Genomic DNA, 15452 nt, shown 5'->3' with positions numbered 1-15452 from the left:
CAATACATTGGGTACTCGGTTCGATGAATTTGCCGCTGCTCAAAACTCACTAATTCAACAATTTAGCGAGTTTCGTATAGACTCAGGGAGACATGATGAAGTGACAAGGAACCGCATTGATCAGATTGACTATCGAGTCACTCAGCTGTACCATCACTGTTACCCTCCACCGCCAACACCACCTGATAATGATGCTTAACTTGTTGAAAAATCAGTTTCAATGGTGAGACAGATGTAGTGGCTACATGTTTTTTTTTTTCAATTTTTTTTTTGGTTATTTATTTTCTTATTTTGTTGTACTTCTTTTATTTTGTTACTTTGTTGTAAACTTCTATATTCATGTCATGAATAAGAAGTGTTTTTTTTTTTTAATCATTTTAGAACAAGTTACAATGTTCTGACAATATTTACGAAAAGATTTCGCAAACGGAAAAATTATGGGCGTAGAAAAATGAATATATGTGAACAAAATAAATGTCTAACAAATCATTCATTTCAATGAAATGAATAAAAATTAAACAAATAAAAAATAATTTGTCTGTATCAATTAATACAAAAAATAAAATTAATGTTGTAAAATGAAATAAAACAAGTTTCAAGTAAATAATAAACCTTTTTTTTTTTTAAGTAAAAGGGAAAAAAAAAGTTAATATGAACAAATTTTTTTAAAAATAAGGTGTAAAAAGAAAAAAAAAATTAAATTGATAAACCGAATTAATAACAAAACTTTCAAATTGTTTACTATTTAACAAAAAGTCAAAGCCACGAATATGTCATGTACAAATATTTTTTCACAAAATTGAAAATAATAAATTGTAATTATTTTATTAATTTCAGTCATTATGAAACCTTTATTACTTTACTTCACCCACCACCCAGGACCCACCACCACCCACCACCTACCACCCACCACCACTCACCACCACACACCACCACTCACCACCACCCACCTCCTACTACCCACCACCACTCACTACCACCCACCACCCACCACCCACCTGCCACCAACCACCACCTGCCACCCACCACCACTCACCATCCACCTCTCACCACCACCCACCACCACTCACCATCCACCACCACCTACCACCCACCACCACTCACCACCACTCACCATCCACCTGCCACCACCATCCACCACCTACCACCACTCACCACCACACACCACCACTCACCACCACCCACCTCCTACCACCCACAACCACCTACCACCCACCACCACTCACCATCCACCACCACCTACCACCCACCACCACTCACTACCACCCACCACTACTCACCATCCACCTGCCACCACCACCCACCACCTACCACCACTCGCCACCACCCACCACGTACCACCCACCACCACTCACCACCCACCACCCACCTCCTACCACCCACCACCACTCACCATCCACCTGCCACCGCCACCCACCTCCTACCACCTACCACCATCGATGACCCACCACATTATATAATGACTGAAAGTAATAAAATAATTACACATTTAAAACCAGTACTCAGTACGATATTGAGTTGCCTTGTTGACATTCATTTTCTATTCGTGGCCAACATGATTTTGCCACATAGCAGTAGCAAGTGCATCCCGAACGTTCGATTGATACGTTAACCCATGTTGTGACATGTCAACGTAGTCAGCTTGGTTTTCAACAAGCTCGTCTGCTTCTGCTTCTGCGGCCATTTCATTATCAGCTTCCATAAATAATGGGTCCATAGCTGCATGCAAACGGATCCAATTGTGCACTACACAACATGCAATCACGAGAGGCCCTTGTCTTGTAGACTTGTAATTTGGCATGGACCGCAATATTGGGAAGCACTTCTTCAGAACACCAAATGTTCTTTCTATGACATTGCGTAATGACGAATGTCGATGGTTAAACAATTCCTTTGGTCCTGAATAATGATGACCACGAAACTCTTGCAAGTGATATCGTTGAGACCGAAATGGGGCAAGAAATCTAGGCATGTTTGTGAAACCAGCATCAACTAAATAGTACTTACCTACATGTAAATAATGAATATACAGTTTTGTCAATTGATATGTGCACAAAAAAAAAAAGTGCACCATATGTTATTTGCGGACAGTTACCATTGGGTGGGTGTGGGAACTGTAGATCAGCTCGTGTAATAGAGTCAATCAAAATAGCGTTGTCGTGAGCGCTACCTTCCCATCCGGAATTAATAAATGTGAACAACATATCGAAGTCGTAAGCTGCGAGTACGTTTTGCGATACCGTTGATTTCCGACCGCGGAATGTATTTTGTCTTGAAGCGGGGACCCATGCATCGACCAACGTGCCATCAATAGCACCGACACAATCCTAATTGACAGATATTTATTTGACATTAAAAGCAAAACAAACTTCGATATTACTTTTATAATTAAAAAGGAAATAATATTTATTTCACATACGTTATTGATATGTACAACTTACAGGATAGTCATATTGTTCATACCTTGAACCAGGGAAAAAACCTCCTGTCATTTAAAATTTTTGCCGGTGTGTCGTCTTGGTTACGTGGCCTGATAACCGTTGATGCAAGCTTGCACAATGCCCGCATAATAATTTTTATATGCCGACAAATTGTTTCCGTGGAGTGCTGAAATCTATCTGCCAATAGTCGATGACGATCATTTTGTGCAAAAGTGTATAAAAAAATTCCAAGCGATTCCTCGACACTTATATGCATATGCTCAATATCGATAAAGCCATTGTGGAGTAAAGTGTCTTTCAATAAAATGAATGTTTGTGCATCCATTCGCGTAATGTTCATCATTGTTTCTGGATGGCTAGTTAATAGGCCGAAGATGTAATCATCACCTTTGAATGGACACGTTCGCTGCGGTCGGCGAGTACTTGAGGCGTTGATTTGGTCATGCATGCAAGCAATCATCAAAAAATCCATAAAATCATCAGTAACCTCATCCTCGTCTGATGAGATCTCCATTGAATTATTTTCTCTGTTGGATGACATATGGTTTTGTCTACATCACAGTAAAACCATAATTATAAAATATGTCATTAATGCTGTAACACATACCATTAATGGTGAAATAGAATTAAAAAGGAAGTATATGAATAGTTGGCCGTAGTTATATTTCAGTGTACACTAAAATTCATAGAAGGACAAAATTTATTTAATACGTGCTCATATTGTCATAACACAACATAATAGAAAAGAAAACATAAATTACTTAAAAGTTCAAAAAAAAAAAAAAAGCATACGAAGATAGGAAAGGGAATAGGATATCATGGAAGGAAAAAGAAAAAAAAAACCAAGTAAGGAATAATGAAATCATTTTTTAGTTCAGACAGGGAGATTTGATAACGCAATCAATGAAGAGCTTTTGACTTCACTGCAAAGCGAGGATCATGGGTAAGCGCAAATGGGTAGGAGTGCGCATAAAAAACCTTCGCCATTCCTTATCCTTGAACAGTGTCAGTGCCTTAATGTACTGCACTGGTGGTATGTCCCCAAGCTCTAGTAATGCATCTTGACATGCATCAAGAGAGTAATCATCACCACCTGCACTTACAGCCTCTGTCTCATTTTCTCGTGCACGTGAATGTCCTGTTTTTGCTTGTACATAGGATGTGAAAGCTGCGCACACATCATCAAACCCACTTGACCGTGACTTTTTAGAACGACCACTGTCAGTCTGGCTAGTTGTAGGGCCCCTCTTGTGACTTTTGCCCTTTGCTGGATCCATGTACTCATCCCCAAATAAGTCAACAGGAATTGCCTCAGCAGCGTTACTCCCACCAGCATTACTCCCACCAACATCAGGGTTCCAAAATTTATTTAACATGTCATATTCTTCTTCTGAGTCAAGGGCTCCTTGTGTGGATGCACGAGATAAGGCCCCTGTGGCACAACAATTTTCAACAATTTCTGCCATTTCTTGAAAATATTCAAATCCTTTTGTCCTAAACTTCTTCACATTTCTGTTGGCCTACAACAAATACAAATAAAGAATTAAGCACTGTATGTATCATGAAATCTTTAAATTAAAATTATTTAATAGTACAGATTAATGAACAACTTTATCCCAAAATTCATCAGGTGCAACAACAGTGCCTACAATTGGATCCCATCCCAGACCAGTCTGTGCCTGGAGTCGCTTAAATGTCTGATAATCAGCTTTCAATCGCTGATATTTTTGGCGCACCTGTGTTGCTGTATACCGAAATCCATACAGATTGTGCAACTGATTTGCATAATGATTCCAATGCCTAATTGTCCACGAAGTAGTACGGCCAGTTGTTTGATTTTTTCTAACCTCATCTCTCAACATATTTATTAATTTTGTTTCACTTCCGGCCGTCCACATTTTTGTTTCTTGGTTGTCATCAGAATTATTTTCATCCATCTATAAACATACAAATGAAATTTAAACTAGTCTGGGGTAGATATACAAGACAAACAGATCATAACAGAGCAAAATGATTTCAAAGAGAACACAGATAAAAAAAAAGCAGATGATATTATTTAAAGGAAAAAAATAGCGTAACAGATTACTTCAATTTAAATAGCAGAAATATAACCACAACTAATAAAAAAAAATCAGGTAACATTATCTTTGAATGGTAGGAGAAAACCAGTAAAAAAGATGTAAGGAAAATGGGACGGGTAGAAAATGAAGTAGGAAAAAAACCAGTAAATAAACCAGTGAAGTTGAAAAAGGGATGGGTAGGTCGACCGGCCGGTCGACCGGCCGGATGACCCCGGGGAAGACCGGCCGGGTGTCCAGGTACAAGTTGTTCACAAGTTCTTTTCTTGCAGAAGGTTCAAACAACTCATAATTGAAAACAACAACCGATCTGAAATGAGAAATAGGCGTCACAAATTATGAGAAACCATTTGGGAACTGATTTTAACTTCTCAAAAATTATTTATATATAACATATTCAGATCGATTTAGCAGCTTACTGCTATTCTTCTTCGCAAAAGGTGAAACAATTCAGGAAAATAGAAAACATCTTAAAATAAAAAAAAATAGTCCCTTACACTTCTCAGAAAATATTTGAGAACTGATTTCGACTCGTATAAAATCGTTTGCAGTTGAAGGATATATTTACCAGATTAGTGGGACTTGAATAATTATCGCCGGTGATGGAATGTGTATACTGACTTAAGGTAGCACTGTTTCTTCGTCGGATTCGACAATAAATTTCATAAATTTGACCTGAAAGAAAAATAAAATAAAATTAGGGATGAATTTTTCAAATCATTTTCGTATAACAAAATATGTAAATAAATTTGTGAGTTCTTTTACGTCGCAGTCGTCGTTGTTTCGTTGCCCGTAATAAGAATCTTCCACAACGCACAAATCGTAAGGAACTCGATTTGTGAAAGATGATACCAGTATAGAGCGGGTTAGGTGGATTCATTATTTATAAAATCAGTCTTCTCTGTGAAGCCCACCCGTGATGAATCTGAAGTGCCTGTGATGAATCTGAAGTATCTGAAGTACTGATGTTTGATAGACAAGCCTACCCGTGATCAATATAAAGGACTGATGTTTGATACAGAGATGAGCTTCACGTGAATATTTCAGAGACGATAGAATATTTCAGAGACGATGGAGACGACATAGAAGGACATGGAAGAATGCACAAGCGTTGAAAGGAGAGATACAACCTGCCAAACAGGTTTTCATACTATAATTTGAATTCACACGCGGAAATGTATTTTGAGTGTTCTATCCAAACGTGAAGCGCGAGTTTATATGTTGAAAACTAATTTGAAAATACAACCAAACAGACCCATAAATTTTCTACACTCAAATCATAATTCCACAACTCACAAACTCAAAATATAACTCATACTCTCAAATCATATTTATAAAACTCTACCAAACGCAACCTTAGTTTTTAACTTTTTAATTTATTTTAATTCACATCATTTTTTTATTTATAAAAAGATAAAAATAATAATTTTTAACTAAATTTTTAAAACAACCTATATTTTGAGAATGCATGGATATTTCGGAGACATATATAGGAGTTATTTGGGAACATGAATTAAAAGTCAAAAATTAATTTTTAATTTATTTTAGATTACATCACTTCTCATATAAAATAGTAAAAAAAAATTAAAAAATCAACTTTTAACTATTTTTTTAAGTATTTTTTTTATTTAATTAATTTATTTTTAGATAACACATCAAGAATATATTAGAGACATGTTAAGTTATTTTTTCTCTCATTTTATTTAATACTTTTGATAAATATTAAATATTAAATGTTTATTGTACGGGGAGCAAATATTCCGGCAAGCCCGTACTCCTTTCTTCCGAGCTCCGTCGATGTCCGATCACCTACAAGCAAGTAACGGTGAGCTGCTCGGCGGTGTGTGGCCGGAAAAACCCTCCGACGGTCAAATTAGCACACACCTTAGGATGGATAGAGAGAAGGGAGAGAGTGTTTTAGTGTAAGAATTCCTTACAGAGATGTTCGTGTGTTGCGTATGGGGGGCGCAGACATGCTTATATACCTTCTGAGCCCCATATCCACTCCCAGTCATCTCCTGACACGTGGCTCTGCTATCCCATCTGTCAGCATAAACCATGCCATTCATCACCTAACCTCAACTGCCTGTTATCACAGCTGGAGCTCGGCAGCCGAGCTGCCCTATCCGTTGTTGTGCCATGTCGTGCTCCATACCCTAGCACTTCACTGGCCAAGACTGAGGAGGACCGAGCTAGGCGGCATCTCGGCAAAGCCTAGCCCGAGGTGCCTCCTGGGGTCGGCCTTTCTGCCGGTCAGACAACTTCCTCGGATGTCCGCGCCTTCCCGGGCGCCGGTCACTCGGCCTATCTGGCTTCGGCCATCCTCGGACTGAGCATCCTGGTCCGACCAAGCACTGCCTTGCCGAGCAGTTTCTGTCCGGTCCGGGGTGGCACACACAGCCCGAACTCTGCCCGGCCCAAGTTCTGACAGCCCTTCTCTGGGCGAACAGTTGATCATCTCGGCCCAATGCACTGCTGGGCTTTCAACCTGCTCAGTCAATATCTCGGCCCAACTCCAGACCATAAATCACCCTCTCAATTGCCTCTTAATTCCGTCCGCGAAAGCGTGACTGGGATTACTCACTTCGACCGAGATAGCATTTCTCCGGTCTTCAAGACGCCGAACCTCGTCCGGGCTAGTTAACATAATTGTCTGCAAACTTGCCCGGTTATATTCCCCGGCTGACATCTTTTCTCCAAAAGTAGCTCGGCTGGCTCTTCGCCTCTTTAACCCGTCGCTTCAGTCCTGACGTCGCCATAAATAGGGACACGTGGCGGGCTGCCATTGGTCATCGAGCAGCCCACCCGCCGTCTGTGTCAGAATTTGAATTTGGGCGGTCTCATGCTTACATCTACACGACCCCCATCATTTCATTTCTTCCTACTGCTGCTTCCATTTCTGACGATTCTGAAGCTCAAGCCTTCTCCTCAAACTCGACTGCCATTCTTCGTGTTCGAGGGACACGACCCTGTCCTTCACTGGTAAGTCATTCCACCCTCATTTTGTTGCTATTTTCCTTCATATTGCACACATTAGGGCACAAAAACGTAGTCCTTAGGGCATAGGCCATAGAAAACGTCTCAAACTTCCTACTGTTCTTGGTGTTCTTCGTCTTCCTGAAGAACACTGAAGAATTGGGGCGAACCGGGCTCTCGGTCTTATTTTGATCCAAAAAACCAATCAAACCGGGCAAACAACATGTTTGTCGCAACCCCGGCACAAACCGAGATACCAAAAGGACTTTGTCGCTCAACCGGGCTAACATCTGGTTTGCTTGGGCGACCGGGCTCCTTAGATAGAGTAGACAACCGAGGTGGTTTGGCACTCTTAATGACCGAGCTAAAATCCAGCTCCTTTTGCGCCACTGCGCTCACACTTAAACTTGCCATCCTTTTCCTGCAGAGTCCAAGGGGACCACTGTCGTTCCTGAGTCTCTCAGAACCGAGCAGCAACCAATTATCACAGTGCCAAACCACTCAACCGGGCTATACCAAGCCGGCCAGAAATGGGGAAATTCCGCTTCCTAGTGGATACTCCGGCTGCGCTGGCTGCGTTCAGGGAGGAGTACGGCGTCCCGGCCGATGTCCATCTGGATCTCGCAGAAGAGGAGACCACACCTTAGGGTAGGGAGGAGTGCCCCTTCACCGTGCTGTCCATTGTCGAGGGGGGCCTCCGTTTCCCGCTCAACCCTCTTATAACCGAGTTCCTCCGCCGCACCGGGCTGGCACCCACACAAGTGTCCACTAACACTTATAGAATAATCAACGGCGTTCACGAATTGAACAATCGGCTAGGCATCAACTTAGGTCTAGCCGAGATATTGAGGCAATACACAATGGGCCACACCGGTGACGGCCTAGCTTACTACTTGAAAATAAGACCGGGCAAGGAAAAAATCGTAACTGGTACCCCGGATAAAGATATGCACGACGACGATTTTTTTCTGGTGTCCGGCAATTACGACACAGCCGAGGTGCCGGGCTGGTTTATAAACAAAGGCTTCGGTTCTTCATGTAAGCCGCTCAAACTTGCTCGGTTACTCTAACTCTTTACTTTGCCACTAACCGGTTTTCCTGTTTCCTTTGCAGCAATCCAAGCCTTACAAGCCAACTACCAATTTCCAAACGTTGAGACAATTCGGACCGTGCTTCGGTATCCCCACCGAGATTGCAACGACTTACTTGGCTACACCCCGACTTATAGATATTCTGCTCCGCGCCGGAGTAGAGTAACTGACTTCCTCAGAGCTCCTTCGCCACCTCCAAATCCAACCCTACCCGACGTCCCGTTAATCCGGTTAACAGACGAGCAAGAAATGGCCAAAAGATCTCGGATCAAAAACCTTCTAACCGCGACCTCAGCCGAGATACCAAGTGTCGTCGCTCGCTCCCCGGCTGCCGGTCAATCGAGCGCCGCCGTGGTTGCTCTTGCTTCTCCAGCTGCCGGGCAATCTGGCCAAGAAACACGCCGGGCGGGCAAAAGACCAAGGGCCGATCCTTCTGCCGAGCTCATCACCGAGCTGGCAACCGAGCAACCGGTCGACAGGGTCAGCTCCATCCCGGCATAGCGGCCACAGCTGAAGCACCGGGGAAAAGAGATCCCGGCAAATGCTTCAATCAAGGGAGACAAGGAGCACTTACTCGCCTTCGATCTCTCCAAAGCTTTGCTGCTTCCCAGCGATGTGGTTGGAAGTGACCATGTCCCTGACACCCGGCTGGTCAAATCCGCCGTAAAGTCCATGACCAGGGTAAGAAGTTCAATCTGTTTCAATTTTCGCAAGTGTTTGCACGGTTTCTTCTCTGATCAAATTCTAATTTTGCAGGCCATCCAAAAGCAGCACTTGGTCATGGAGCGCATCCACAGACTCCGACAGAAGGCCAACGACACAGCCAGCCAGGTGGAGAGCCTTCAGGCCGAGCTAGGCCGGGCTAAGTCATCCCTTGAGATGGCCAACGCCGACAATAACAGACTGCTCGGTCAGCTGGAGGCGACCGACAAAAAACAAAACGAGCTCCAGACCGAGGTGGACGCCTTGAAGAAGTCGAAGAAGAGGGCTTGCCGGGCTACCAACAACGCCGGTTTTAACGAGGCCGAGCAAAATTACAAGAAGCAGGTCTTTACAACACAAGACATCTACTTCAAGGCCGGTTGGAAGTCAGCTTGCGAACACCTCGGCCAGGGCTCTGACACCGACGTGTTTGCCAACCCTCATCCAGCTTCACTACCGGTCTACCTCGTGCCTTATGCAAACGACGTCTTCAGCGCTTTGCAGGCTGAGGCCGAGGAAGGACTTGAAGAGGGAGGCGGCGAGACAGATTCCGAGGCGGAGGAGGCCGAGGTGCAGGAGCAGCTCGGCAATGAGGAGCCCGGCACCCAAGAAGCAAGTCCAGCCATCAACCTGGATGCCGGCGAGGATGAATTCACCAACCTATCCCCCTTGGTTTAGTTTTCTTTTTTGTATTTTTGCCTTCAACGCTTTTTGATGTAACCGGGCTATGTCCCCACCTTTTGTATTCATCTTCTTATCAATGAAAAAGCCAAATTTTGCCAAGTGTTTGCGCGGTTGCAATCAATTCCGTTTTCAGCAGGGCATCTCGGTGTAAGTCATTGTTTGAACAAGACACCTCGTCGACCGGGATTACTACCTCGGTTGAAGTACTTAAGCAGAACAAAACAAATGCATAAACCGAAATAACCATCGCGGTAGGTAGTAACAGTTTGAACAAATCATCAACTCTTCCAACAGGAGTGCATCATCTCGGTTGGGAGTCCGAAGTTGGACAAAACACCAACTCTTCCAACCGGAGTACATCATCTCGGTTGGGAGTCCGAAGTTGGACAAAACACCAACTCTTCCAACCGGAGTGCATCATCTCGGTTGATAATCCGAAGTTGGACAAAACACCAACTCTTCCAACCGGAGTACATCATCTCAGTTCTTAACATTAAATGAAAGTCCAAGTGCTAAAGCAATATTACTTCTATAAATTGACCAAAAGGATTACATTCTGCTTTGCAAGCCAAAAAATTTCTTTACACAAAAAAGGAAAGCAAAAGCTTAAAAATAATACAGTTTCAAGTTGGCCGCATTCCATGGCCGGGGTATGGCTCTTCCCTCTAGATCCTCCAGGTGGTAAGCCCCCTTGCCCGCCAGACCGGTGATCTTGTAGGGTCCTTCCCAATTTGCCCCTAGTTTGCATTCTCCTGGCACCAGGGTGTTGCCCATAATCTTCCTCAAAACCCAATCACCAACTTTGAACGGTCTGGGGTGCACCGTCTTGTTATACTTCTTTGAGAGTTCTTGTTGGTAGGCGGCCACATGGATGAGGGCCTTCTCCCGACGCTCTTCCACTAGGTCCAGCCCCAGGGCAATAGCTTCAGCGTTCAGCTCGGGCTCAAAACTCTCGCTTCTAAGGGTGGGCATTCCAACTTCCAAAGGTATGACCGCCTCCATGCCGTAAGCCAAAGCAAATGGAGTTTCCCCAGTAGAACGTCGCGGGGTTGTTCGGTATGCCCAAAGGACGCTGGGCAATTCCTCAGCCCATTTTCCCTTGGCCTTTTCCAGCCGTTTCTTCAACCCATCCAGTATAGTCTTGTTCGATGCTTCGGCTTGACCATTGGACTGCGGGTAGGCCGGGGTGGAGTTGTAGAATTCTATCTTCAGATCTTCACAAAATCCTCGGAATAGGCGACCGTCAAACTGGGTGCCGTTGTCAGAGATCAAAATCTTGGGGACGCCAAACCGCGTGACCACGTTCTGCCAGACAAATCGCTTCACATCTTTCTCTTTGATGGTTTCCAAGGGCTCAGCTTCAACCCACTTTGTAAAGTAATCTGTGGCCGCGATGAAGAATTTCCGGTTGCCCGGTGCTGTTGGCAGTGGTCCCACTATATCTAGCCCCCACATGGCGAAAGGCCAAGGACTGGTGAGGGGAAGAAGTTCCCTGGCAGGCTGGTGGATCTGATGGGCGAATTTCTGGCATTTTTCGCACTTGAGGACATATTTTTGTGCGTCGGCCTGCATGCACGGCCACCAGTATCCCTGTGAAATAGCACGGTAGGCCAAGGACCTGCCTCCTATGTGGCTGCCACAAATGCCTTCATGAATTTCGTACAAGAAGGCCTCCACACTATTCAGGTGCACGCACTTTAAATAAGGACCAGTGAAGGACTTCTTATATAACGCGCCAGATGAAGAGAGCCAAAACCGCGCTGACTTCACCCGGATTTTGTGTGCTTCTTTCTTGTCAGTTGGAAAAGTCTGGTCTCTGAGGAACAAAATCAAGGGGTCCATCCAAGAGGGACCAAGCGCGGCGCAGAGTACATCTGTCTGCCCGGCGAGTTCAATGCTTGGCCGCGGAAGAAAGTCAATCAAAAGAGGGTTTGGAAAAGTATTATCCACCATAGAAGCGAGACCGGCCAGTTCATCAGCTCGGCTGTTGTCTTCCCGGCCAATTTGTTGGACTCTAATTGCCTCAAACTGCTTGATATGCTCCCTGACCAGAGCTTGGTACTTCGCCATCCTTTCGTCCTTTGCTTCATAAATCCCAGAAACTTGGTTAACCACAAGCTGGGAATCACTGTACACCAGGAGCTCGGCAGCCTTCATTTGAATTGCGCTCTTGAGCCCGGCGAGAAGTGCCTTGTACTCAGCCTCGTTGTTAGACGCCGGGAAGCCAAGCGTTATAGAATGTTCAATGGTTAGGCCATTCGGGGATATAAGAACAATACCTAGGCCGGCACCATGGCGGTTGGACGCTCCATCAACAAAAAGCTTCCACATGTCCCCCACAAAAAGCTTCCAGCAGTCAGATGGGTCCTGAGAGTTGCGAAGGGCAATGGGATCACAACTGCTCGGCTGTGCGGTGTCAAGTTCGGTGTTGACCGGTTCAAATTCAGTGCCCCTGGGTGATTCGACACCGGACTCAGCAAGTTGTTCTGTAATGCTCAAGTCCGTAGGCGAATCATCAGGTTGCGGTGTGAAGCCGGCCGCAGGTTCTGAGCTATGTGGAACCATTCCTTCCCCCCTTGATGATTCGGCACCGGACTCAGCAAGTTGGTTCGGAATGCCCAAGTCCGTAGGCGAATCATCAAGTTCTGAGCGGTGTGGTTCAATTTCTTCCCCCCTTGGTGATGCGGTACCGGACAGAGTGGATGGGTTGGTGATACACAACTCCGTCATCGCATCACCGGGTGGTATGACCGTGCAAACTGAGGGAACTTTGATGGTGCGCGCTGACTCCGCGGTGCTACCTAATTCAACTTGTTGTTCCTCGGTTGGCATTGCGTGCATCTCATCATCTGCCTCGGCAATGTCGACCGGGCATACCGGATGAGTGCCAGGTGAGAACTCGGCGACAAAATCTGCCAAGGTTTGGGCTTTGATGGCGGTGCGCGGCTGGAACTTCACATCAAACTGTCCCAACTCGACCGCCCACTTTAGAATTCGGCCTGAAAAGTCCGCGCGTTCAAACAAAGCCTTGAGGGGAAACTCAGTCAATACGATGATGGTATGGGCGTGAAAATAGTGCGCCAATTTTCTTGAAGCCATCATCAAGGCCAGGGCAAGCTTCTCCAACGGCAAGTACCTTGATTCTGCCGGTAACAAAGTTTTGCTGACATAAAAAATTGGGAGGTGCTTGATTCCTTCAGCCCGGACCAACACCGCACTTACTGCGTGCTGGGAGACGGCAAGGTAAAGGTAGAGTTCCTCACCCGGCTCTGGTGTAACCAACAGCGGCGGAGAAGACAAATAATCCTTGAGCTCGGCCAAAGCTCGGTCACACTCGGCATCCCATGAGAACTTTGACTTCAATGCTTGAAAGAAAGGGCGGCAGCGATCTGATGACCGGCTTATAAATTGATTAAGCGCGGCGGCCATCCCAGCCAGATGCTACACGTCCTTAGCCGAGCTGGGTTGCTTCAACTCTTGCACGGCTCTGATCTTAGTAAGGTCTGCTTCGATGCCTCGGTTCGTGACTAAGAATCCCAAAAATTTTCCGGATCCCACGCCAAAGGCACACTTTGAGGCGTTCAAGCGCAGCTTGTGCTTCTTCAGAATGGCAAACATCTCGGCTAAGTCGGACAAATGATTTCCCTCCTGTCGGCTTTTTACCACCATATCATCGATGTAAGCCTCCATTGTCCGGCCGAGCAAAGGAGCAAACATTTTGGTCACCATCCTCTGAAAGGTCACCCCGGCGTTTTTCAAACCAAAGGGCATAACTCGATAGCAGAAGAGTCCCCTTGGAGTCGTGAAAGAGGTGATTTCTCGGTCAAGCCCATGCATGGCGATCTAGTGATAGCCGCGGTACGCATCCAAGAAACTGAGCCTATTGTGTCCAGCCGTCAAGTCCACTAGCTGGTCAATGCGCGGCAAAGGGAAGCTGTCTTTGGGACAAGCTCGGTTGACTGTCTTGTAGTCGACACAAACTCGCCACTTCCCATTCTTCTTAGGCACCACTACTGTGTTGGAAATCCACCGAGGATAGTGCACTTCCTGAATTGCTCGTGCCTCAAGCAGGTTCTTTACCTCCTCAGCAACTACCTCCGCATGATGCAACGCCGATCTCCTTGTTCGCTGGATGACTGGCTTTGCTCCAGGGAAGACATTGAGGTGATGGCAGATAAAATTCGGGTCGAGGCCAGGCATGTCGTAAGGCGACCATGCAAAGACTTCGATATTCGCCATCAAAAACTCAATCATCTCAGTCCTCTCTATGGCCGTGAGACTTGAGCCCAGCAAGAAGAACTTGTCCGGCTGCTTGGTATCAATCCGCACTTCAACCAATTCCTCAACAGCCTTATCTTCGGCCGTGGTGCCCACATCATCCAAGACACCCTGGTCCTCCGGTCCCTCAATCATTTGAACGAATCCTTTGGCAGCCCGGCTTCCGTTGACCGCAACGAAACACTGTTTGGACATGACCTGATCGCCGCAAATCTCCTCGATTGCCCCCATAGCCGAGGGGAATCTCATTACTTGGTGAAAAGTTGATGCCACGGCTTGCATGGCGTGTAGCCATCCCCTTCCAAGGATAAGGTTGTACGTCGAGGGCACTTGCAGCACCCAAAACTCAACTTGCTTGACCACGGATCCCGCTTTGACCGGCAGGATTATCTTTCCCAAAGGCCACTCCGGTTGCGAGTTGAATCCAACCAATGGCGAAGTAGCCGGAGCCAAGTCTGTCTCACGGAGTTTGAGCTGTTTGAACGCATCATAGTACATGATCTCGACCGAGCTTCCCTGATCGATCAAGATCCGTCTAACATCAAATTCTTTGACGCGTAGTGTTACTACAAGAGCATCGTTGTGCGGCGTCTGGATACGCTCTAAATCCCTTGAGGTGAAACTAATCACGTCTTTCTCTTCTGTCTTCCCCCTTTTGATGGCAGGCTGTACCGACAAAACTTCCCGCATATGCTCTGCCTTTTTGATCATGCCCCGGAGTTCACAAACACGCTCCGGTTCCACGATGCCGTGGATGACATTAATAACTCCTTGTGGTGGTGCATCTCGGTCATCCTGTCCCCTGGGATCGACCGGAGCCTGATTCGGTTTCACGCCGCCATCAATGTAAAGGTCCAGATGCCCGGCCGCAACCAGTTCTTCCAAGTGTTGTCGCAAAGGCAAACAATCCTCAGTCCGGTGGCCTCTCTCCCGGTGGAACGTACAACGATACCGCAGATTGTAGCCCTTTTGTCCATCGCCCAACTTAGCAGGAAATCGGACATACTCCTCGTCTCGGATTTCACTAAGTATGCGATAGATTGGAATTTTGAAGACCGTGGTTATGCCAGTCCTCGCCTTCATTCTTCTGTTTGCGTCCTCAACGTCATCTCGGGGGTAGTCATCCCGGTCATTCCGACGTCCTCTACCCCGGTTTTTACGATTTGAACCGCGGTCTGGTTCCTCTGCTCGGTCACTTGAGC

The 15452-nt window shown here is 45.8% G+C and overlaps 1 protein-coding gene across 1 annotated transcript; it reads right to left on the bottom strand.

The window, feature by feature from the left end:
- Window positions 1-3361: 3361 nt before the first annotated feature.
- On the bottom strand, window positions 3362-4378 carry LOC145792061 (uncharacterized). The gene is made up of 2 exons (XM_082872547.1): window positions 4052-4378; window positions 3362-3961 (listed from the first exon to the last, which is right to left on the bottom strand). The coding sequence occupies exons 1-2, from the start codon at window positions 4376-4378 to the stop codon at window positions 3362-3364; spliced, it is 927 nt and encodes a 308-aa protein (XP_082728673.1).
- Between the last annotated feature and the right edge of the window lie 11074 nt (window positions 4379-15452).

The sequence above is a fragment of the Camellia sinensis genome, chromosome 5 (assembly GCF_055761805.1).
Source record: "Camellia sinensis isolate YWXY chromosome 5, ASM5576180v1, whole genome shotgun sequence".
Taxonomy (NCBI): Eukaryota; Viridiplantae; Streptophyta; class Magnoliopsida; order Ericales; family Theaceae; genus Camellia; species Camellia sinensis.
The sequence above is the reverse complement of the archived record's forward strand: the minus strand, read 5'-3'. Positions and strand labels throughout refer to the sequence as shown.

Bases quoted from the DNA above. Each gene is read 5' to 3' on its own strand.
- LOC145792061 (XM_082872547.1), bottom strand. From the start codon at position 4,378: ATGGATGAAAATAATTCTGATGACAACCAAGAAACAAAAATGTGGACG. The intron at 3,962-4,051 runs GTTGTTCATTAA...TATTTGTTGTAG, and splicing joins CTGATGAATTTTGGGATAAA to GCCAACAGAAATGTGAAGAA.